The sequence below is a fragment of the Notolepis coatsorum genome (genome assembly GCF_963971535.1).
Source record: "Notolepis coatsorum genome assembly, chromosome: 1".
NCBI lineage: Eukaryota > Metazoa > Chordata > Actinopteri > Aulopiformes > Paralepididae > Notolepis > Notolepis coatsorum.
The window spans coordinates 89,469,766-89,493,419 of NC_140165.1; the positions used below are offsets into that span (position 1 = coordinate 89,469,766).

At 42.6% G+C, this 23,654-nt stretch overlaps 1 protein-coding gene across 1 annotated transcript in view; it reads right to left on the reverse strand.

Annotated features, from left to right (window-relative positions):
• Nucleotides 1-7,236: 7,236 nt before the first annotated feature.
• LOC311246060 (piggyBac transposable element-derived protein 5-like) overlaps nt 7,237-23,654 on the reverse strand; it is a 34,420-nt gene continuing 18,002 nt past the window's right edge. The window contains exons 2-7 of the mRNA XM_084336131.1: nt 11,787-11,948; nt 10,634-10,744; nt 9,555-9,675; nt 9,371-9,454; nt 9,116-9,214; nt 7,237-8,930 (exon numbers count right to left, since the gene is read on the reverse strand). Coding sequence (XP_084192257.1) covers nt 7,922-8,930; nt 9,116-9,214; nt 9,371-9,454; nt 9,555-9,675; nt 10,634-10,744; nt 11,787-11,934 — 1,572 coding nt within the window. The 5' untranslated portion in view covers nt 11,935-11,948 and the 3' untranslated portion in view covers nt 7,237-7,921. The remainder of the gene's footprint in view (nt 8,931-9,115; nt 9,215-9,370; nt 9,455-9,554; nt 9,676-10,633; nt 10,745-11,786; nt 11,949-23,654) is intronic.

Here is a 23,654-nt window from a genome sequence, read left to right on the forward strand (position 1 = left end):
GGGAACGGCGGGCAGGTTTCTCAACGAGGGGACAGAGCTTGTCAAAGGAGGTTGCAAGGGCTGAGAGGAGGGTGGAGGTTGCCATCTCTGTGGGGAGAGCAGAGAAGGTGTCACTCAAAGGTAGAGCGGATAATATGTCAGAGGAGAGGGTGGAGGGGGATAGGGAGGCCAGGTTACGTCTGAGTGAGACGGTTTGAGTTGGGGTGAAGACCTTTCGGTTAAGCATGAGAGTTAGTGAGAAGGATATGAAGGAATGGTCAGATACATGTAGGGGAGTTACCGTGGTGTTAATGATGCTGGAGTTACGGGAAAATATGAGATCCAAGGAGTTGCCTGCTTTGTGGGTGGGAGGCATGGCAGTGGGAGTCAGGTCAAATTGTTGTAGGAGGGAGACCACTGGGACCGACTGAGATGAGTCAGGCAGGTTGAAGTCGCCCAATAGAAGGAGCGGGGTACCACAGGGCTTTGGTGCACTCTTTAGGCCACTCACCAGTAAGTGCCCCCACGTCCTGTAAATGACTTTGTGAGTGACTGACCTTAAGTTGATTGCTAGATAATAAAGTTTGTATACAAAAAAATTGACCTCCCTAATTTCTAAACCCTGGCTGGGTGGTGTCCGACCGATTATAGTGGGCCGGTCTGGGCCAAAAAAAATAAATGGACCTCCCTAATTTCTAAACCCTGGCTACGGCCCTGTTCAAGAGACCCAAGGTCGCTTTACATAGGGGGAAAAATAACAAAGTAACAAACATAGTGGACAGACACAACATATAAATATGATGATGGAATTCAAGTTCGTGTTTTTATTGATCACATAGGCAGGCTATACATGGCGTAGGCTACATGGCAGTGAGATTCATTGTTCTTGTACTCTCGTATTATTGTTAACATTATTTTCAATCGTGGCTTTAATTCCTATAGCCGAGAAGCAGTCTCCTATCAGCTTCATTAATCCCGACCCATCTCAGCCACAGCATAACTGAGATCGGCTATGGAAACAAATCCTAAATAGACTACTGTAAATAAAATAGGCTAGGATAGGCTATAGCAGGGGTTCCCAACCTTTATTCCCCAGAGCCCCACGATTCCTTGGAGACATAGGAATATGATATGATATAAAGGTATACTGGTCCGTCAGCGAGGAGATAGCCCACAGCGGATAGCCATTAAATGCCATTTGAGAATATAGGCCACGGCCCCACTCTATAAGGCCAGCATATCATAATACGGTTTCATTGTGCGTGAGGCTGTTTGTAGAGCTAAATCTATACTTTATATTATTGCCATCTGTTCATTCTCATTGTCAATTGACACTATAAACCGTCCCTTCAAAATGGCTTAAAGAAGAAAAAAAATTCATCAATACGTTCCCATTTTATAGCGTCTTGAATATAAGCGTTATATGGAATTGGTCTGGTATATTTCCTGCAAAACGAGATACAGGCTGCTAAGCTAATAACATTAAATCGAATGGCGTTTCGGCCCTACAGAAGCTATAGCAAAAAATCTAAATGCATTTGATCGATATCATGTTCCACCATGAATGCATGAAAGGGGGGGGGGGGCGTCGTTTCTGATGATTGATTACCAATAAAGGCGTTAGCCTCAGTAGCCACATTCGCTGATCGCCTGGTTGGGTATGATAACAAGGCCTGATCAGCGTGTAATTTATGTGAAAAAGAAGGATTTTCCAGTTATCGATTGCCATCTGTCCATATCCATTGGCTGATGCTATATTCCTTTACTGCACACTGAATTCAGCTCTCAAAACGTATTCCATACTACATGCTAGCTACACGCATAGATTCACCCTAACAGGAAAGTCCATTTGAGATCCAAAAAAAAGAAAACACCGTTCTGCCACAGGGAACACTGCATTATCGAGACAGCGCCCCTACGAGGATCTGGCCGGTAATGCACTTTTGTCCGTGGTTGGCCGGGAATGTGTTAAGGCAAAACGACGGCCTATACATATTATTTAATGTTTTCATTAAGCGTAAAGATACAATTATTATTAATAGTTATATTAACGATCAAGTTAGTTTACTGTATGCAGGCGCGGGGCTCCGTGTGACATGTCTGTGCCATGCTGCGTTATGTGCAAATTACTTTTGCATAATGTAGGCTATGCATATATAATTTTAATTAATTACACAGCAAATTATCGCGTTATGAAAATTAACTCAAAATGTATTACAAAAAAATATATATACATGTTTGTTTAAAAAATAATAAAAAAATAATACAAAAAAAAATATATATATATTTAATAACATTTCTTTTTTATCTCATTCATTCCATAAGAACGTAGAATACACATTTACAGAGTTATTTTTTATATGGTCCATTTGCATGTTCTTGGTATCTGATTCTATGGATCTCAGGGAATGTATTCCCAGTGTCAGAAATACTGTCTGTTACTAGGCTTGAGTAAATTGTAATGAACCAAATGAGAATATCAATTACATTTTTTCTTATCTTTGACTGTGAATAACACTATGCTCAAATTGACCAGACCTGAAAAATCTAAGCAAATTAATAGATGGAAGATGATTAAACAGAAGGTTTTGTAGATACAGTACTGAATTCTGCCATCCGGACACATGCAATTTGAAATATGATTATAGAATATAGAATATCAGGCATAAAATGGTTATGCGATTAATTAATTACAAATCCTGTAATTAATTAGATACATTTTTTTAATCGCCTGACAGCACTAATTTTTACTTGTTTCTGTTGTCTGTGTGGTTCCTACATGTTTTAAGAAGCCCATTATTGTGCCTGTTCCCAAAAAAACACCTGCATTCCTGTTTGAATGATTTTAGACCTGTAGCCTTAAAGGAAAACTCCCAACATTTTGGGAAATTTGCCATCTACCCTGGAGTTAGACAAGAAGATACATACCGTAAATCCTCAAATATAGGACGGGTCTTCTATTTACCTCAGCTGCAAAGAGCACCAGGCCTTTATTAGAGAGAGGCTTATATAAGAGGCAGGCCTTAATTTCTAAAAATGACACTCATGGACATAATCCCTTCATTTTCAGACTTTTATTGCATTATTATTATTATTATTTTTAATACGTACATTGTCTGTCTACATTTATTTAGACTAGCATTGGTATTTAAATATTGAGTGCAGTTGAGTAATTGTGGGATTAACGTAATTCACACACTGAAGTTGGAACTGTCTATACTAGGTTGCGGGGTCCGGGGACGATTTAGCGTGTGGTACCTACCTTCTCGACTTCCTCAGTCGAATCGAGTTGAATCAATAACATGCAGTAGCTTTAGCTAACGCTATCATAGCATCATGATCTGTAATGTGTCAACTGGACGCCAGCCTCTCCTGCCAACGCCATATAGATAGCGAACGTTAACGTTTGCAAACGAAGTCAACGTCATCCAGCTGACACCACAGATCTAGATATTATGACGTTAGCTAGCGCTAAAGCTAACACCAACCAGAGGGAAACGTTAATGTACGGTATAGTCAGTGTAGCGGGAGGCAGCACTTGATTTGCATTGGCAAGAGTTTATCTCATTCTATATCACGGCATGAAAAATAAAAAAAATACTTTTTTTTGCGACCTTATATTGGAGACCGGCCTTTATTTGTCTGCATGCATCAAACCCTCTGCCATTATAAGAGGCCCGTCCTTTAATCGAGTACCCTCCACTATTAGAGGATTTACAGTACCTTTTTTCTTCTCTGTGCATGCAGTAGGAAGACGTGCACCGTTAGCCTAGCTTAGCGTCAGTCACTGGAAATGGGTTTCTCCATTAGCCTAGTTCCCAACGTCTTCCTACTCCTACTGCATGCACAGAGAAGAAAAAGGTATGCATCTTCTTGTCTAACTCCAGGGTAGATGGCAAATAAGCTAATTTCCCAAAATGTTGGAGTTTTCCTTTAACCACTGTAATAATGAAATGCTTCAGACGTACATCATAATATATCTGGATATTCACCCACTACAGCTTATCTGTCAAATACTCTAGATGTGTGGATGATATCACTGGCTCTACATGCTGAAACAACTGGAGTACAAAAACACACATGTTAGAATTCTGTTTATTGATTAGAGCAGCACTTTTATTACAATCATACAATCTAATAATCTGGTGTCTAAACTGGTAGACCTGGGCCTCTGCAATTCTACCTACAGGTGGTTACATGACTTTGTGACAGACCGACTCGAGGCAGTAAGAGTTGGAAACAGCTACTTGTCTAAATGGTTGCATTTATAGTTGTATCCAAAGCGCTTTACAATTTGTTTCTCACATTTGACCCATTCACTCACACATTCACACACCGACGGCGGAGGCAACCATGCCCGGGAGGAGCAGGAATCGAACCCGGATTACCAGACGCCTGCTCTACCTCCTGATCCATTGTCATTTGTGTTTTTTGAATGGATCATCTTTATAAACAATAGAAATTAAATGTTCTTAAAATAAATAAAAGAAGTGCCACATGAACATCCAAAATCTCAGATGCAGGACTACTTTTTGCAGGACTCGTCCCATTCCCTAATTTCTCTACTTTGCTTGTGAAACAGTTGTTATAATTTAATGTGGTTTAGTGATGAAAACCCCCTCGGGTTCTACATGTACAACAGTGTTAGAACTTCTACCCATGATCTTTAGTGTGCCCTCTAACCTTTCAGACATTCTTGGCTTTGTTAGTCTTTAGTTGGAAATGCTATTTTTTTTCTTTTTTCATCTTAGTTACCAAAGCATGATCGTATTCTTTGTCTACCGATTCACCAGAACCACGGTGCACATCTTGGCCCAACTGTACTTTTCCTCAGGAGGTGCTTATCAACAAATCTCATACATCTATTAACACTTTGAGCGCCTAGAGGTCGCTGTTTAATCCAATTCCTGATCGCCATTCCAAATATTGATCGCGGCCGTCTTTCCAACGTTTATCAACCAAAACGCATGAATCCAAGGTGCTCGAGTCTCCCCAGTCCATGTGTTATAAACGTTACTCATGCCAGGAAAGGAAAACCTGGACAGGACTTCTTAGACCGATGCACAGCCCAAGCCAGAGGGATTCCAATGATGTGCAATACCGACCGCAAGGCGTTAGGTGGCGGTATTGGCCGTTTGCGATCTCAGAGCCATTCCCAATGATAACATCAGGCTGGATGGATGAATTATGAATGGATATAGCGACTTTTCTCGTGATTGGCGCTCAACCACCGGCGAGATAACCCGACTTTTTTCGTCCTTGGCGCCCAATGTGTTAAGTGCCGACTCTGGGTCATCATCACACAATCCTGATTTCGTATTAACCAAACAACATCAGCTCATCAAGGATGAATACAGATGTTCTGACAAGGCAAGAGGCTGCCCCATCTCTGGAAGACCTCCTGCATTGTCCCGGTGCCCAAGAAGGGACAATCCAGCACGCTCAATGACTACCTGCAACACCTCAAGCCCTTGGTGCATGACTCCCTCGACCCCCTGCAGTTTGTATACCAGGCAGGAGGCAGATTGAGGACGCCATCTATATGCTCCACAGAGTTTACACACACCTGGAGAAGCTGTGCAGCTCAGTGAGGATTATGTTCTTCGACTTCTCCAGTGCCTTCAACACTCCTCACTTCCTGGGGAGACTTTCTCTCATGTATGAACAGACACACTGGTGTATTTGAAATGTATACTTTCTGATAAAGCTCATTCCACACTGATCACATTTATATGGTTTCTCCTGTATGACCACGCTGGTGTTGCTTTAAATTATCCAAATTAGTGAAGGCCTTTCCACACTCTTCACAGGCAATCTCTCCTGTATGAAAACATACGCTGGTGTTCCTTTAAATTATATGCTTTACTGAAGAGACACACTGGTGTATTTGAAATTTATACTTTCTGATAAAGCTCATTCCACACTGATCACATTTATATGGTTTCTCTCCTGTATGAACACGCTGGTGTTGCTTTAAATGATCTGGTCTACTGAAGAGCTTTTCACACTGGTCACAGGAGTAGGGTTTCTCTCCTGTATGAACACGCTGGTGTTGCTTTAAATGATCTGGTCTACTGAAGAGCTTTTCACACTGGTCACAGGAGTAGGGTCTGAGATGTCTTTCTGTAGTAACATTTGCCCCATCCTGGTCAAACCATTGCCTTGGATTGTCGCTGTTCTTCTGTTTGTGAGTGGAGGGAAGGTCAGGGAAGATATCTGTGTTGGAGTCAAGCATAAACAGGGATGAGTCAAGCATAAACAAGGATGACTAAAACGTTTTTGTTAAATCCACAAAATCTAAGTATGTATTCTTAGGAAATTCATCCCAGAGGCAACTGCTTCACTATCCACAATTCGTTTTTACCAGATATCACCCCCACAAAATACTACTTTGCCCTGTTTGGAAGAAAATGCAATATGTAAATCCGTAAGATGAGTAGTATTAGCACATCAACAGCTTTACATGGACCCAGAAAGTGACATTGTACTTGTTTTGAAGTGTTTTTCTGCCAAATCTAATCTAGTAATCTGCATCGATCAACATTTGGTTGACCAAGTCCCTAGTGGATACAGTCATATTGTTCTTGCTGCACTTCCCTGTTCCCTCATTGACGATTGACCCCTTGCATTGAATAACCATATTAGATTCAATTGTATTGTGATTGTACAGTATTGTAACGAAATTAAGTTGGTATCTAACCAAATTGCAAAATAACTGTAAAGTGCATAGCAGTATAGTGTAAAATGTAAATATGTGGAGTTTATATGATGAAACTACAGAGTAGGGGTGTGCAGAGACCTCATTATCTGGATCTGTTCAACCAATAAAATAATCTGTATCTGTATTCAGATAGAGAACTGGAAGTTTATACCGGACGTTTTTTTTTTTTGCTTCTTTTTTGGAAACAATTATTGTACAATACAAGATGGGACACAGATGTAATGAAATTAATATTAGATTACGTTAAAACCCTCTGGAGTCCTGTGCTATTTTCAATGTTTTGGCTACTTTTGATTTAAATTGTATAATTCACATTTAAAAAATAGTTTTATGTTTGGTATCATTCTTTTCAACACAGTCTCACCTATACCACCGGACAGTTTTCATACTGTATACTGCACAACACAAAAACGGTTTTAGAAAATGTTTTTTTTACTATAAGCAAATGCAATGAAACTTAGAAAACAATGAAAATGCACCCTCAGGTTGCCTATGTACATAAACAAATGTGTAAACAGAATTCAATGTACAAACAATTATTTTCTAACACACACAGGTAATACACATAGGCTATATGTAGATCCTTTTGTTCTCAACTGTGCCACTCTTCAAAGCAGTTTCTGCCAATGATCAGACAGAGGACTACATCACAGGATTTGCATTTCCATGCACTGAGGTTCCTTTTGCCCACTAGGTGGCAGTGTTGGCAGATCCTTCGGCCCTGTGTGGCTTTCTGTCTGGGATCGGAGTAATCTGTGGGCATGGCGATGGCAACAGGAAGATGGTCAGCTTTCCTGTTGACAGGAAGTCCTGTGCTGTCCACTCCACACAGCTTGCCCACCATCTCAGTCATGAAGTCCTTGTGGGTCATGTGCTGTACCCGTTTTGTCTCACTGATTTCACAGTGCAGGATGTAGGCATTTGTGGTTGCGATATCCACAAAGTGGAGGAACAGGGTACGGTACCAGCAGGTATTTTTGCCGTAGGTGGAATAATATTAGAGCAGCTGGTCCGAGAGGTCGACTCCGCCCATGTGCTTGTTATATGCAATGATGGGGGTGGGGCACGGAATCTCCTTCATCGTCCAGTGTCCATCGTCTCCCTTCACTCTCCTCTGGACCGTGTCACCAGGAGAGACCGCTGGATGGATGGTGGAGCACACCGACACCTCCCGTGTGTCCATCCACTTGATGAAGACCAGGGACTCCTCTCGGATCCATCTCACTGAGCCTCTCTCTGACTTCTTGGTGAGGGCATTTGCTCTCCCCTGGGACACCCTTTCCTATTCTCCCTGTAGGTACCACAGGCTCCAAACTTCAAGTCCATCAAGTCATGGTACAGCTTGGGACTGGTGTAGAAGTTATCTACATAGATGTGATATCCAGTCCCAAGGTATGATGGCTGAATTAGATGCATCACAGCATCGTACGACAGTCCATGCTCACTTGTTGGCTTGTGAGACTTGCCGATGTACACATTGAAATTGATTGTGTAGCCGTTATCGGAGTCAGCCAGCACGAAGAGCTTGATCCCCCATCGCATTGGCTTGTCCTTCATATACTGGGTCATTCCAGTTTCCGCCTTCGTGGCCACCATTCGCTCATCCACTGACAGGGCCTTCTTTGGGTGGTAATGGGCCTTGCAGGCATCACGGATGGCATTGATCAGAGGCTTGACTCTGAACAGCTTGTCATGCTGTGGTGTTCCCTTGTTGGCGTCATTTATGACATCCTCCTCTGGATCGCTCAGGTGGAGGTTCCACAAAATTGACCTGAATCGGTCTCTGAACATGACAGTCCTTGGGAACGGCACAGACAGAATATTTGTCACTTTCCAGTAGTCTTGGAGACTAGGCAGTGAGACCAGTGCAGTATAAATAAGGAGACCAATGAACTTGTTGAGTTCCCCAATGTCAATATCAACCCACTTATATTTTTCCCCCATTGCTAGGTTTTGGGCAGCATTCTTATTAGTGTTGTTACACAGGGTCTTCATCGTATCAGTAGAAAAATACAGCATGAAAAGCTCCTTGGGTGAGCATGCTGCGTGGGGGTCTAGCTGGGGTCCTAGTGGTCTGCGGGGCATGAACGTACTGACTTGCGGGGCTCTGTCAGGATCCCTTTCTGTGTTCCAGGGTGTCAGGTTAAAGTAATTCTCTGCTGCCTGGGATGGAGGTCTTGGCCTGGTTGTCCTCCATCCCGGGACTGTAGCTCCAGGCTGCTCATCATGTCTGCACATAAATGGCACACATTGTACATATAAAACATTGCTCATATATCACACTACAACACTCTGCACACACTGTATAAACGCTCTCAACATTCCATTCTGTATATATTGCGTACAAAGTCTGCAAACTGAGTAATAATAAAAAAGCAATAAACATCCAGACAAACAGACATAAGTTTGTCTCACCTGTCTAGGTAATTTGACCTGGACCTGGCTTGGTTTGCCCGCTGTCCTCTCCTTGTAGGTCTCCCTGTAGATCCAGGCTGCTCATCATGTCTGCAATAACTGACAATAACACATAAAAAGACAGTTTACAACGTCTGCAAACTGAGTAATAATAATATATGACAATAACACATGTTAAAAAGACAGTTTACAACATCTGCAAACTGAGTAATAATACAAAAGCAAGCAATCCTTTTTTTTTTTTTTTTATCTTACCTGTTGTGGTCGTCAACACTTTGAGATGTGGTTTGGCCACCCCTCCCCCTCATTGTGCTGGTTGATGTCCCAGGCAAATCATGGCTGTAGACAATGACATGTGAGAAAATACATTATTTAAATTTTATTCATAAACAGTTATAAACTAAACAAAAGCACTAAACATCCAAAATAAGTGTCTTACCTCTCGTTGTCGAGGACAAAAGATGGGTCCTCAAATTCAGCGTCATCGTCGATCAAATCAATGTCCGACTCCTCTCCGAGTATGTTCTCTGTCGTCAAGTTCCTCATCTTCGACATACGAACTTGTACATTTGGGAAACATTTTAGATCCCCCTCACACGGACTCACCTCGCCTCATAATCCATCTTTACAAAAGTAAAAACAGCGCAAAAAAAACAGCACAAAACTAGCGTGATTTTATAAATAGAGTCTTTACTGTCTGACCAAAACTTCTCCACAGCTCTCTTGTAAATCCAACCTGTAGAGCCAAGTCGGCAGATTCGGGAATTTTTTACCGTTTCATTCTATGACCAAAAACGGCGAAGATATAGTGCGGCTGGGTAGAGCAGTGGACTAAGCACTCGCCTACCTACAAAGGGGATCAGGGGGAAATAGCGTGAACCTCTGCACGTCTTACGTTCCCCCAGTGAAACTCCTCCCCGTCAGGTAAAAATAAGCAGCTGGCGACTCCACATGTATCGGAGGAGGCATGTGGTAGTTCTACACCCTCCCCAGGCAGACAGTGGGGGCAATGCGCGCAACGACCAGGAAGGGAATTGGCATAACGACTAAATTGGGATGGGTGAAAAAATACAGAAAGCCCAAATATAAAAAATTCTAATAATAGGCGAAGATATTCAAACAAATAAAACGCATGTAACATAAAATCTGGCACATTTTACGCACGCGTAAATGTTTATTTTGCATCATATTGAAATGATCATATTTCCATTTGTCCTTGGTCTATCAACACCAAATCAAAACTAGCATGGCATTTCAAACCTGCACTTTCGACAGCAGTTGAAAGGCTTCGGAAATGTCGCTTCGTTTCCGCCCTACAACTCGTCCAACCAATGACGTCACTTGATCACGCCGGCGCAAATGTATTTTCTAATGTGAACAGTAGATTGACAATGGGAAAGAATGAGTAGAGATAAAGCTATGAAGAAAGAGTACATCTTACAAATGATAGAATGAGAAGATCTTCAGATAAACAAAGTCTTATAAATGATAGAATGGTAGAAGGAGAAAGTAACATACCGATATCCTGGTCCGTGTCCTCCTCCTTCATCTCAAAGGAAATATCCACGGGTGGGTCAAGTGTGTCCTCCTCCTGTTCCTTTTTAATAATCAGTAGGTCGCTGGGTGAACCTGGGGCAGAGGGAGACGGTAACTAAGTATTTATAGTCCAGTACTTTGTTTATTATGCTCATCCGAGTATAATCATTTTACTGGATTGGTTTGTGTGAAAAAGAAAATAATCTATTAAAAACGGCATTACCGACTTCTGGGAAGAAGTAGCTTGATAAGACACACAATATGCAAGCTTTGCAAAATGGCAGTGATGTATTTTGGCAATATGACAAACATGAGGACTTTTATGAGGACTTTTATGAAGACATCCTATGCCCCGATCGTACACCATCGCCCAGAGACCAAAGAAGTGGAACAAGAACCTCTAGTAGCAAACATTCTGATGAACCAACTCATCCTGCACCTTCCAACTCATCCTGCACCTTCCAACTCATCCTGCACCATCCAACTCATCCTGCACCACTTTCCTAAATGTACAGCAGACTCTGAACAAGTGAAGCAAATAACTGTCCATAGCTTATTTAATTTCAAAAGATCTGTGCCCCTACAGCACCATTGATAATGAAGGTTTCTGATACATGGTTCACACTTGAGCCCAGGTATATCATCCTATCTGCTTTTTTACTCAGAAAGTGGTGCCATGCCAAGAGACAAAGGAAAAGGTTGCAGCAGCCATCAGTCATTTGTTACCTTCACTACTTACTAACGTTTTATATGACTGACTGTAGCCACACAGGTGCAAACGTGAATGAGATGTTTCAGACACATATTAGTTCACTTTACTTAGTTACGCATTAGGTATACAGTACACCAACATTTCCGACCTGGTAATATCGATGATGCTGCTCACATGTAACTTCATCATCAACCTCACAGCGATCTCTTGAAGCTGCCCTCTGTGTCACGACTACTGGGGAGGATTAGGTGAAACAATGGACTCTTGAACTGCAGCCCCATGACAAACCATGCCCTTGAGCAGAAACAGAGGCTACTGGAGCTGCCACCCAAGCTGAAGACTGATATGGCTACAACATGGAACAGTGCGTTTTAGATGGTAGGCAAGGTTTACATTTGATCTTGATTTGATTTGATAACTTACAGATCTCCTGATCATCGGTGAGCTCTTCCTTCAGTCTGGTAGAAATATCCCTGTGGTCTGGAAAGTCCAGAGTCTCTTCTTTTTTGATGTTTAGTATAAAGTCTTGTGGGTCTCTGGGTTCCTCCTTCGGTCCAGTAGAAGCATCCATGTTCCTGGGTAGATCTGGGGCCAAAATAACATATTACTTTACCAACTACAGTTTGAAACTTTACTTGCGTTTTCTAGTTTTTACCCTACATCATTCATGAAAGAACACAAGAATTATGTTAAGTTGGACAGGCCTTATTTTAGATAAATTCTGTGCACCTTGCAGGACACTGCCTAATGCCTATCCCCACTAGGGATGGGAATCGAAAACCGGTTCCAGTTGGGAGCCGGTTCCTAATTGTCCGATTCTTGGAATCGCATGCCTCCGTGACTATCGATTCCTTTTTCCGACAGTTGCGCATTTCAAAACAATAAGCGTTAGCATGTAGCCATGGCAGACTATTCGATTCCTTACGCTCTAAATTGCCTGGGTTTTGGTCATATGCTCCCGAAATGCTCCCACTGTTTGACTGTTTCTAAGTGCAGTGATTGAAAACTACTCTAATGCTTTAGAACAGCCACGGAGCTAGCGCTGCCCAACGCTAGCTGACGCTAGCTGGCGCTGGCTAATCAGGCTCATACAGACACACAGAGAGAGATAACAGCTGACAGCAGTTAGTACAGGTACAAATACAAAAAAAGGGGTGGGGGCTGTTGTGTAAACCTTGTACTCTTTAGTTCACATATAATAAGAGACGGAGGGTTGACTGTTTACTAGTAGGTACCGTGCAACATACAAACATGTCCGTGTAGCAACACGAGCCCATAGCTTACAGGACAGGGGCCCGGGGAGGGAGCTCTGTGTGTGTGTGTGTGTGTGTGTGTGTGTGTGTGTGTGTGTGTGTGTGTGTGTGTGTGTGTGTGTGTGTGTGCGCGCTGCTCTTCTGAAAGACCAGAGACAGAGAAGTCAGAGGAATAACAACCTGTTGAATGTAACTACGATTCAATAGATTAAATTAGTTTAAGAATAAAAAAAATTCAAAAAATAAATAAATTTTAAGAGAATCTCAAATACATTCTTTTATTTAAGTGTAGGCTATATTAAAAAAATAATGTTTACAGTTTTTGTATTTTTCTGACATGGGGGCTCAACAATAAATGACAATCAGAAATGTCAAGTTGCATGTTGTTATTCTAACCAGCTTAGTTCTGTTGCATTTCCAATTTATTTATTTAAACTATAAAGCAGGAATCGACAACGTTCAAATGGAAGGGGGGGGGGGGGGGCATGCGTAAAATAGTCACATGCAGGAAGAAGGCCCATCTGGCAGCAACATTGTTACAGACCGGCTAGCCTATAGCGATTGGCCAACACCTCTCCCCAAGTGTTAAGCTAGGCTAGTGGTCTGTATTGTGTCATTTGTGCCAGGCTAGGCTAGATGCAGCCGGATAGCTTTCTACTGAACACAGAAGAAATTGGTATCCATCTTCTTGTCCGACTCGGGAGAGGACGGTAGCAGTGGAGGTTATTGCATGACTACTAGTGAGGCAGTACTTCACTAGTATACAGAAAAATTATATATATATATATATATATATATATATATTATTAATATACATACTTTTTTTTTAGAAATGTTTTCCTCTGTGAAAAAAAATTCCAGTGATTTTTAATTTTTTTTTCAAGTGATACACAGCTCCCAATCACTTACATTGGCTAGTAGTGAGGCACATTCCTCAAGTGCCTCACTAGCTAATGTAAGTGTGGCAGCAAAATAGCACCTTTGATTGGACAGTAACTGGTCTAAGTGCACACCCGTTAGGCTTAGACTCACTCATTCATTTGAATGGGGCTTGAATGATTGACAGTACTGACACGTTTTTTTTTTTTTTTTTACACCAATCTGAGAACACCATTTCCTATCCAACCATTTCCTGCTTTGAGAGGGCTTGGAGAGCCCTGTACAGTCAGTAACATTACTGTGTAGGCAGTAGCACTGTAGGCTAAAAGAAACTTTGCACCAAAGGACCGAAGTATAAATCAGCAACATGGAGGACTTATGCATCTGGATCAGAAAAAAAGTTGAGGATGAAAAAGTAAGTACCGTGTTTGTAAAAGCTTGTATGCTAACAGTAGCTAGCCAATTTGTTAGCTACCTTTAGCTTAGCTTATATTACATCACAATGATGATCACCAAGCTAACTTACTGTACACAGTAGTGCTGGGCAATTAATCTAAACAAAATCGCGATCTCGATTCATAGACCTATGCAATCTCATTTCTAAGTTATGTTTTTTTTTTTATAAAAAAAAAGTTATTAAATATATATATATATTTTTTAAACTTTTTAAATGATTTTATCTGGGTTGAACATGATTTGTGGAACTCCCTCTGGTGTTGTGGTCGTGGTATTCACTGACCTTTGGGAAGTATTTCGACATGCACATGGGTATCTTAGTGGTGTAGTGTATCTTGTAGACCAGGCCCATTGCAAGTTGCTGTACTCTGTCGTCTACTCTAAGCCATCCTAGGTTGTCAAAATGGGCAGGGGTGAGGTGGGTTTTAGGAGTAAGGTCAAGCAGTAGTCTGACCAGTTTGTTTTGTGATGTTTGTAATCTTGTTTTTAGTGCCTTTGAGGTGCTTTGGTACCATGAGGTGCAAGCATAGTCGTAGTACCCTTGAATGAGTGCTCCTGTTAAGAGTCTTCAAGGTATTCTTGTTTACCAGAGAGGAGATCCGGTACAGGAATCTAGTTCGTTGGTTGACTTAGTTTTATTACATTGGATCCCATTTTGTCACAGGAAAGATTTGCCTCTAGGATGGAACCCAGGTAGGTAATTTCATCTTTCCTTTTCACCTTCACCTAATATGTTTTGATCTGATCAGGTGCGCTGTCACCTAATATGTTTTGATCTGGTCAGGTGCGCTGTCACCTAATATGTTTTGATCTGTGTCTGGTTAGGTGTGCCGTCACGCATCACCTAATATGTTTTCATCTGTCTGGTCAGGTGTGCCGTCACCGAATATGTAATTTTTTGCATCCGTGTCTGGTCAGGTGCGCCGTCACCGAATGTGTAATTTTTTGCATCCGTGTCTGGTCAGGTGCGCCGTCACCTAATGTTAATATGTTTTCATCCGTGTCCACTGACACACACAGTGGGGGATGTTTTAAAAATATAATTTAATATATAATAATTTGTGCTTCACCAAAAAATTTGGTCAGCAGCCGCCACCAGACGGTAGAGGACAATTTCACATAATGTTTCAAGTTTCAAGTTCAAGTTTCTTTATTAGTTGTCATACAAAAATACAGAATACTTTTATATGAAATGCTTCTTTCTGTTTTGCTCCTGAGAGTGTGCTAGATAAAAAATAGATAAGTATAAAATAAGTATAAAATAGAAGTCAAGTGGTGCGGCTGGGTGGCGCAGTGGGAAAGGCACTCGCCACTAACACAAGATATGCTGGTAACGAGCCTAGCTCTCGGCGTTGCTTCCGGCTTGGCCGGCCGTCATACTAACACAATTGGCAGTGTTAGAGAGTGGGAAAGCCGGTGGGTGGGGATTGGACGTTGTGGACAGCGACTCCTACAGGTCGGTTGGGTGACGCCTGTTCAGCAGAGACAGGAAGTATCGGGGGCAGCGTGAGCCTCCCATGCGTTACTCCTCGCCACTGAGAGTTCAAGCTGTCTGGTGAAAAGCTGCGACAGGCTGCCTCCTCGTGTACCGGAGGGGACACGTGATGCAAGGCTTCTATCCTCACTACAGCCGACCAGTGGGAGGCATAGTCTAGCAACGTTCAAGACAGGAGAGGGGAGAATTGGAATTACGGAATTGGGATGGGAGAAAAATAAGGAGAAAAAGTGGATACAAAAATAAATAGAGGGCGGCTAAGTGGCGCAGTGGGCAAGGCGCTCGCCACTAATGCTGGGTTCGAGCCCAGCTCTCTGCATTGCTACCAGCTTGGCTGGTCGTTCATACTAATACAATTGGCAGTATTAGGGGGTGGGAAGCTGGTGGGTGGGGATCGGACGTTGTGGACAGCGACTCCTACAGGTCGGTTGGTGCGCCTGCACAGTAGAATCAGGAAGCAGCGGGGGTGGTGTGTCCCTCCCACGCAGACCCCCGCCGCTGAGAGATCGCGCTGTGCAGGTGAAAAGATGCGACGGCTGCCTCCTCGAGTACCGGAGGGGACACGTGATGCAAAGCTTCGTCCACATTGCAGCCGGCCTGTGGGAGGCATGGCCTAACAGCGTTCGAGACAGGGGAGGGTAGAATTGGACGATACAAAAATTGGGATGGGAGAAAAATAGAAAATGGGAGAAAAAGTAGATAAAAAAAAATAAAAAAAATAGAAGTCAAGTACGTAAACAAAAGTGTTCAATATACATATATACAATATACAATACAGAGTAGAACAAATTTGTAACCGAGTTACAGTACAATGCAGAAATGGGATGAGGTACAATTTAGGGTAAGGTGTAATGAGGTATGAGTTGTAGTGCAAATCTCTTTACCAATCAATATAAAGTGTGTTAGTGTCTAAAAGTGGGTAATGTGGGTGCTGCAGTGAGTTGTTTATTTAAGTGAGTGTGTGCATGTGGATGTGTGTGCTGTGAGTGTATTTGATGGTTTGTTACAGTGTTATTGTCGTTGAGCATCCTGATGGACTGGGGATAGAAGCTCCTTCTGAGTCTCTCTGTGCTTGCCATGAGACTCCGGTATCGCTTGCCTGACCGCAGCAGTTCAAAGAGGCAGTTGTTTGGGTGGCTGGAGTCTTTGATTATTCTCTTAGCCTTACCCATGCAACACTTGTTGTAAATGTCTTGGAGAGTGGGAAGCCCACCTCCAATTGTGCGTTCGGCTGAACGGGCCACTCTCTGTAGTCTGCTACGGTCTTGTGCGGTGCTATTCCCAAACCAGGAGGTGATAGTAAAGTAATGTTGGCGGATTCCTTTAAATTAATCTCAATTTTGACATTTACAGGAGCCAGTTTCTAATTGCAGCCACCCGTAGCTGCTCTTTGAGAGCGGTTTTCAAGGAGGGTAGGGAGTCACATTCCTTTATGGCTGTGGGTAGGGCATTCCACATTATTGTGGCATAATTGCTAAACGTGTTTAGTCCCTTGTTTGAGCCGAATCTGGGTTGAATGTGACGTTCACGTGGTTGTGTGATGTGAGACGCTCATCTCATTATGATCTCATTAACTACCACTTGTGTGACTTGAATGTATATTACATTAGTATCGGATAGACGATGATTGACAGCCATCATGATGGAGCAAGACAGCGTGATTTCACAAACAATGGACACATTTCTTCATAACTCAACTTCTCAGGGCGATTTTGGCATGATCAAATGGTTTCTTTTGAGAGTTCGTTTGTAGCCAAGAACAGGAATTACGTATGCGGAAAGGCAGTCATAGATAGGACAGACTGGTGTGCGCCCGGGGTGGACGGTATAAACGGTATACGGTATAAACGGTATGAATTTGCTCTACGGTATGGATTTTGACTATACCGTGTAACCGGTAGGGCAGCTCTAAAATAGCAATGACGTCATGTAACCACAGCGCGACTATTTCACTCGCATTTGCCCCTAAAAATAGATAGAATTAGTCATAGATAATAGATATGTGCGAACTGGAAAAAGTTATTTAGGAGGATTCGCGCAGTGGGCGTGCCAGCCCCTACCGCACGCATGTAAACACGGGTCTAGTAGTCTAGTGGGACCAGTGCATGTGAGCGGATCGGCGCGCGAGCGGCGCGGGGCGCGGAGCGGGCCGTTTTGACGTGAGCGAGGAGTGGGTTTTAAAATGGGTCGGCGCGACGACCGGAGCGAGAGTTCTCCTCCGCTCCAAGCCGCTCAGGTCCGCTCCTCAGTGCGCACGGCACTGGTCTGGGAGGCGTCTACCAGACCAGATGGCACCGGTCCACAATGCACCTGTCCTCAGTGTCCGTCCTGTAAACAGAACTGCATGTGCTTACAAGAAATCCCACAACGTGAAAGCATGGCCGTGTTTGCTAAATATTTTAAAAAAGTAACAGATAATAAGTTCCAATGTATCGTGAAAACAACTAACGATGATGGTGAGGAGACAGAATGTGCAGACTATATTACCGTCGGAAGAGATTCTTCTTGGAATCTAAAGAGACACATTGGGAGGAAGCATGACCACATATTTCGCGAACATAATGAGAAGAAATCCAAAGGTTTGTTACTTGTCATTATTAGCCATTTTGAAATTGGTAGCCTTATTACAGCTTAATGTATTGTAGACCTAATATAAAGCATGCATTTATTATTTGTTTTAGATGCCCAGACGCAACAGCAACAAAAAGAGAAACAGCGTGACTCGCTGCACAATTTCCTCACTGGAAAAAAGGCACCTAACGTGACACGTGAAAGAAAAAGGGAGCTGGATGAAGCGTTTTTTAAAATGATATCCATGGATTACGACCCCTTAAGTAAAGGAGAACGTGAAGGTATGAGACATTTTGCCGGCATGGCCCAACCAGGTTACACCCCGCCCTGCTACAATACTGTCCGGGACACACTTATGCCACATGCCATACAAGAGATGGAAGTCAAACTACGAGAGCTCATAGGAATGGGTGAAGGGTTCGTTCTTGCATCTGATATTTGGACAAGTAGAAGAGGCCACAGTTTCCTTGCTATTGTGGCAAGTTTTATCGACGGGACGTTCAAGGGCCACACGGTTCTGTTAGGCTGTGAGCACATAACAGGGTCTCACACTGCAGATCGCATATATCAAAAGTATGAAAGTGTGCTGAAAAATTGGAACATTCATCAACGCGTGATTCGTGTGGTGACAGACAGTGCCAGCAACATGGTCAAGGCATTTAACATCCTGCCTGACGCTGAAGGAGAAGAGGAGAAAGATGATGATGATGAAGTGGCACTGGTGGTGGAGGAAGGGGAGGAAATAGCGGAGGAGGAACCTGCGCTCTCGCAAAACCAAGTGGACGTGGTCACTAATACTGTAGAGGCTATGGTAAACCAGTACTTCACCGTATCAAGTTTACACCTGCGATGCCCAATTCATCTGCTTCAGTTAGCTATCAAAGACGCAGTTAACGAGCATGATGATATCAATCGCCTGCTAGTTAAAGTGGGAAAGCTAGTGAAAAGTGTGCGTAAGAGTTGTCTGAACACGGAGGAAACTGACTCTCTGGGTGTACGACCCACCACTGCTTGCCCGACGCGATGGAGCAGCCAGCTGCGCATGGTGGAGTCTGTCCTAAAGCTATTCAAAAAAGATGCATTGTGGCAGAGCAAACTTAAAACCACTGCCGCTATTCTCACACTTAATGACGTGCGTCGGCTCAATCACCTTGTTGAAGTATTGTCACCGCTGGCTGACCTCACAGACAACATGCAACGGGAGCTTGGGAATTTGGGCATGATTCTCCCGGCTGTAGGCGAGCTCAAATCCCTGCTTGTCAACAACAACGCTGCCCTTCCATTAGGAATAGCTTCTTTCGCGGAAACACTGTCCAATAACGTGTCCACTCGCTTCAGAATGTACTATGATGATAAACACCTCCTCTTCGCGTCGCTGTTAGATCCTCGTTTCAAAACAGAGTGGATAATCCGTGATGAGTTGGTTTGTAATAAACTTGGAGAAATACGCGACCTCCTCGTCAAAGAAACAGAGGAGATGACCGCAGCAGTCGCTGGTGCTGGAGAGGCAGCAGGTCAACCCGAGTCCGACGGCGGAGAATCTGACGTGCCCGAAGAAATCAAGAGGCCTCGTATATTTGGATCATACTTCTCAGAGAATCAGCCCACGGGAGGAGGCAATGCGAAAACTGAAGTTGAAACCTACCTCTCGTCCCCAAGATCAAACCCTGACGATGTCAAAGATGTCATTGCATTTTGGAAACAAAATTCCAAGTCCCTTCCACGCCTGAGTAAAGTTGCCCGCAAAGTGTTCAGTATTCCCAGTGGCTCTGCGAGCGCAGAGAGGGTGTTTTCCGCTGCTGGTTTGATGTCAAGAAATCACCGCATGAGTTTGAAGCCTCAGACATTGGCTAAACTCGTGTTCTTGAAAGTGAACTCAAAGATAATGTAGCTGCCGTGGCACTGCATGGCAGATATAGGCACATGAGCATTGTTTTATTTTGTTTAAAATGCACAAAGTGACAAAAACGAATAGCCTATAATATCCTACTTTATTGCAAAATGCAATAGGCCTGCCTAAAGTTAATGGCCATTATTTTTTATTTTATACATAAGAATGTAGCACTCTGTTTTAGATTTTATACATTTATATAAATGTAGCATATCCAACAGCACTTTTATATTGGTTGATTGTATTCGAGTTTTTCAAAGGCTATAGGGAACTTGCACATTTTCGTTTGTGTTTTACTGTGAGAGACTTTGTAGACAGTTATGTCGAGTAAGTTATATTTTTATTTTCATAGGCATATTAGCTATGTGATTTCCTGAGTTCGTTTGATAACAAGCCTGTTGCATTAATTGTCTTCAGTGGCTAAGCCAAGGCCTTAGGCCTATTACGGCCTCCTCTGAGGCTCATGTCATACACGTAATTTTGTATCCGTCTTATGCTGCCCTGGCTGTCACTGTCAGTGATTATGTTCTACCTCAGATTGATTGGTTGATTTAATACTTTATTAACAGTATGCAAAAAGGTATAGGCCTACAGTGTAATTCAATTAGCTACGTCGGATAATACAAGGTACTGTATATGCCGAGGGCTGTGCATAATTAGTTTTTTCCGTCACTGCGTTGAATGTCTAAGTTGGTGGTGCCCTGCCCATGGTGCAGTGGTAAATTAAAAAAAATACCATATTCGGTTGATACATTTAAACTGGGTCTGTCTGTTTTCATTATTCTATGATATTTTAAATAACGAAATCAAGAATTTACGCATGCTCGAAACGAAGGCCTTCAGGAAATCCGATGTGTTTAATTAGCCAATTTCAGGAAAACAGCACTTTCTTTTATTTCCCCCGCTGTAATTTTTTTTCTGCTGAGCGGGGTGGTGCGAGGAGCGCTTGATGCCAAAATGAAGTTGAGCGCTGGCGGCGCGCTGAGCGGTGTGGCGGCGGGATCAACATGAGCAATTAGCGGAGCGGACCAAGCTTTAAAGAGCGAAGAGCGGATTTCTCACCCGCGCCGATCCGCTCACATGCACTGAGTGGGACGGGAATGAATGAATGAAAACTTTATTTAACAGATTGCAGAATGGGTACAATACAGTACGGCTCAATACATACAATTGTTAAGGGGATGCAGACCTGAGAAAGACGTTTGTCTTGTTTCCATCAGGGTCCCCCATTTTCAATTCATATAGTAACGTATAGACACGGGAGGACGGCGGCGTCTCCCTGAGCTAACGTTAGCTTAGCTACCGTTACAAAATGACCCAGTCAACTATTCACTTTTAGTTTAATACATGATGAGGCATTATCTAACCGAACGGTATCTAGTCGGCCAGCTACCGATAGCTCCTGACATCAACAAACACTCCACAAAGTCTAGTAGAGAGACGTGTATGCTACCTGTTAGCTCACGTTAGCGCAAGTTAGTTCACCGTTCAAAACGAAATGTCCCATTGAACTAAATAATTCACTGAGGCGTTGTATTAACGTTATATATCCGGCTAGCAGTAGCTACAGATAGCTCCTGATATCAATGTCTTATAACACTGATTCGATGCGTATTCGAGCTGAGGGCTTGCTGAGCACAGTTAAGTAACGTTATGCCAATAGGGTCCAGGTGCAGCGCCGGAGAATCCTGGCCGTAGCGCTGCTCGAGGCTACTCGAGTATAGGTCCAGGTGCAGCTCCAGAGAATCCTGGCCGTAGCTGGAGGCTACTAGAGTACACACAGACAGTGGAGCTTGTTGTGTGGTGGCGATGTCTCGCAGATAATACAAGTACAAGTCTAATTATATAATATATATATTTTATAAAAAAAAATTGAAAATTATATAAAATAAAAAAAAAGATTATCAAAAACGATGATACCGTATGCTTCAAATTATACCGTGATATAAATTTTAGACCATACCGTCCACCCCTAGCGCCCGTGTTCTTAACACATTAAGTGCCACGGAGTTTCAGCGTCTTATACCGTTCTCTGCCAGTACTGTAAGTCTATGGAAATGTTCACCTTCTTTGCAGGGCTATAACTTTTTTTAATTGTATTGCTAAATTGACATTAGTATGGCCCATTCAACATCGATTATCTATCGTTCAAGATGTAGGAACGTTTTACTTTTTCATTCACACATTCATACAAAAATACCGTCTAGAATATAAATATGTTTGTATCGTTTTCTGCAGTAATTCCTAGAACGTGAGATATAGGCATAAATGCATATATAAATTATCAAATGCCATTTGTTGCCGATACACACTAATACGCTATATTCGAAATTTCAACTGTACATGGTCCTAAACGTTATGACTGATCATGCACGGGTGAACGGAGGGGGGGGGGGGGGGTCGTTTATAATTCCGTGATAGTCGTTAAATGATTTACCGTACTTTTCGCACTATAAGCCGCACCTGACTATAAGCCGCAGCAGCTAAATTGAATGATGTGTACATATATAAACCGCACTGGACTATAAGCCGCATGTGTTTTAATGTTTAATTACCATATGTAAGGAGTGGAGCCTGCGGCTTAATTTGACTCAACACGGGAAACCTCACCCGGCCCGGACACGGAAAGGATTGACAGATTGATTGCTCTTTCTCGATTCTGTGGGTGGTGGTGCATGGCCGTTCTTATATTGAGCTTTAAGTTCCCACCTCTACAGAGAATGACTCCCACCTCTACAGAGAATGACTCCCATTGGGACACAATATTGTCGGACAAATAACAAGAATTAACTCATTTACAAGTTGTATTAAGCAAATAAGGGAACAGATAAATAACATTTCAATGCAGTAAAAAAAGCAATATTTCGATTTTCGGGTTTTGCCCACATATAAGCTGCACCGTTGTATAAGCCGCAGGGTCGAAAAATGGGGAAAAAAGCCGCGGCTTATAGTCCGAAAAGTACGGTATGTAGTATGGGTGATATATAGATCAGGGCCCTATTCCCCGTACCTGGTTCAACTAAGTCGATCAAGAGTCCCATTATCCAGATTCAGTTAACCCGATGTTTGAAGCCGGGATTTTCCTGTTCCTCGAAGGTGGATTCAGTCTTGTTAACTCGAACCAGACTTGAGACCCAGGATAAGTGCGCGCGGCCGCTTCAGTTGAAAAGCCAGCACGTATTGATAGCAGAGATCCTGATTTTCTAACGGCATTGATTGATTAATTGATTTAAAACTTTATTAACAGATTGCAGTACGGCTCAATAGCCTCGCCGACAAGTTAAATGCATGATCTATAGGCTAATTTTAAGTCCCTCATTACCCCAATCAATCAGATTATATTTCTTTAAACTTGCCTGCTGGCAGTAGGTTTATGGATTGAATAATCAAATGAGATCTTGCTAGCGAAAATAATTAGTTTAACTGTTATACAGAATAAGGACACGGCTCTCTTACCCATTGATTGATGTATGGTGGATCTTTTACTTATCTGCACTGTGGTGTAACGGTTTGTGGTTTTGACTTTCACTCAGACGGCCCGGGTTCGAATCCTAGTCTTTTCCTTCTTTTTGCAATGTAGGAATAATTCAATTTGGTGCACGTTGAGAGCTATATAAAGAATGACATCCTCAATGAATGTAGATTTATAATATTTTAACTTAAAACTAGGCTACTTTTGCGTATAATCATTAATATTATATTCCAAACAAATTATATTGGAAACGCGGGGTTTCGAACACCGGTCG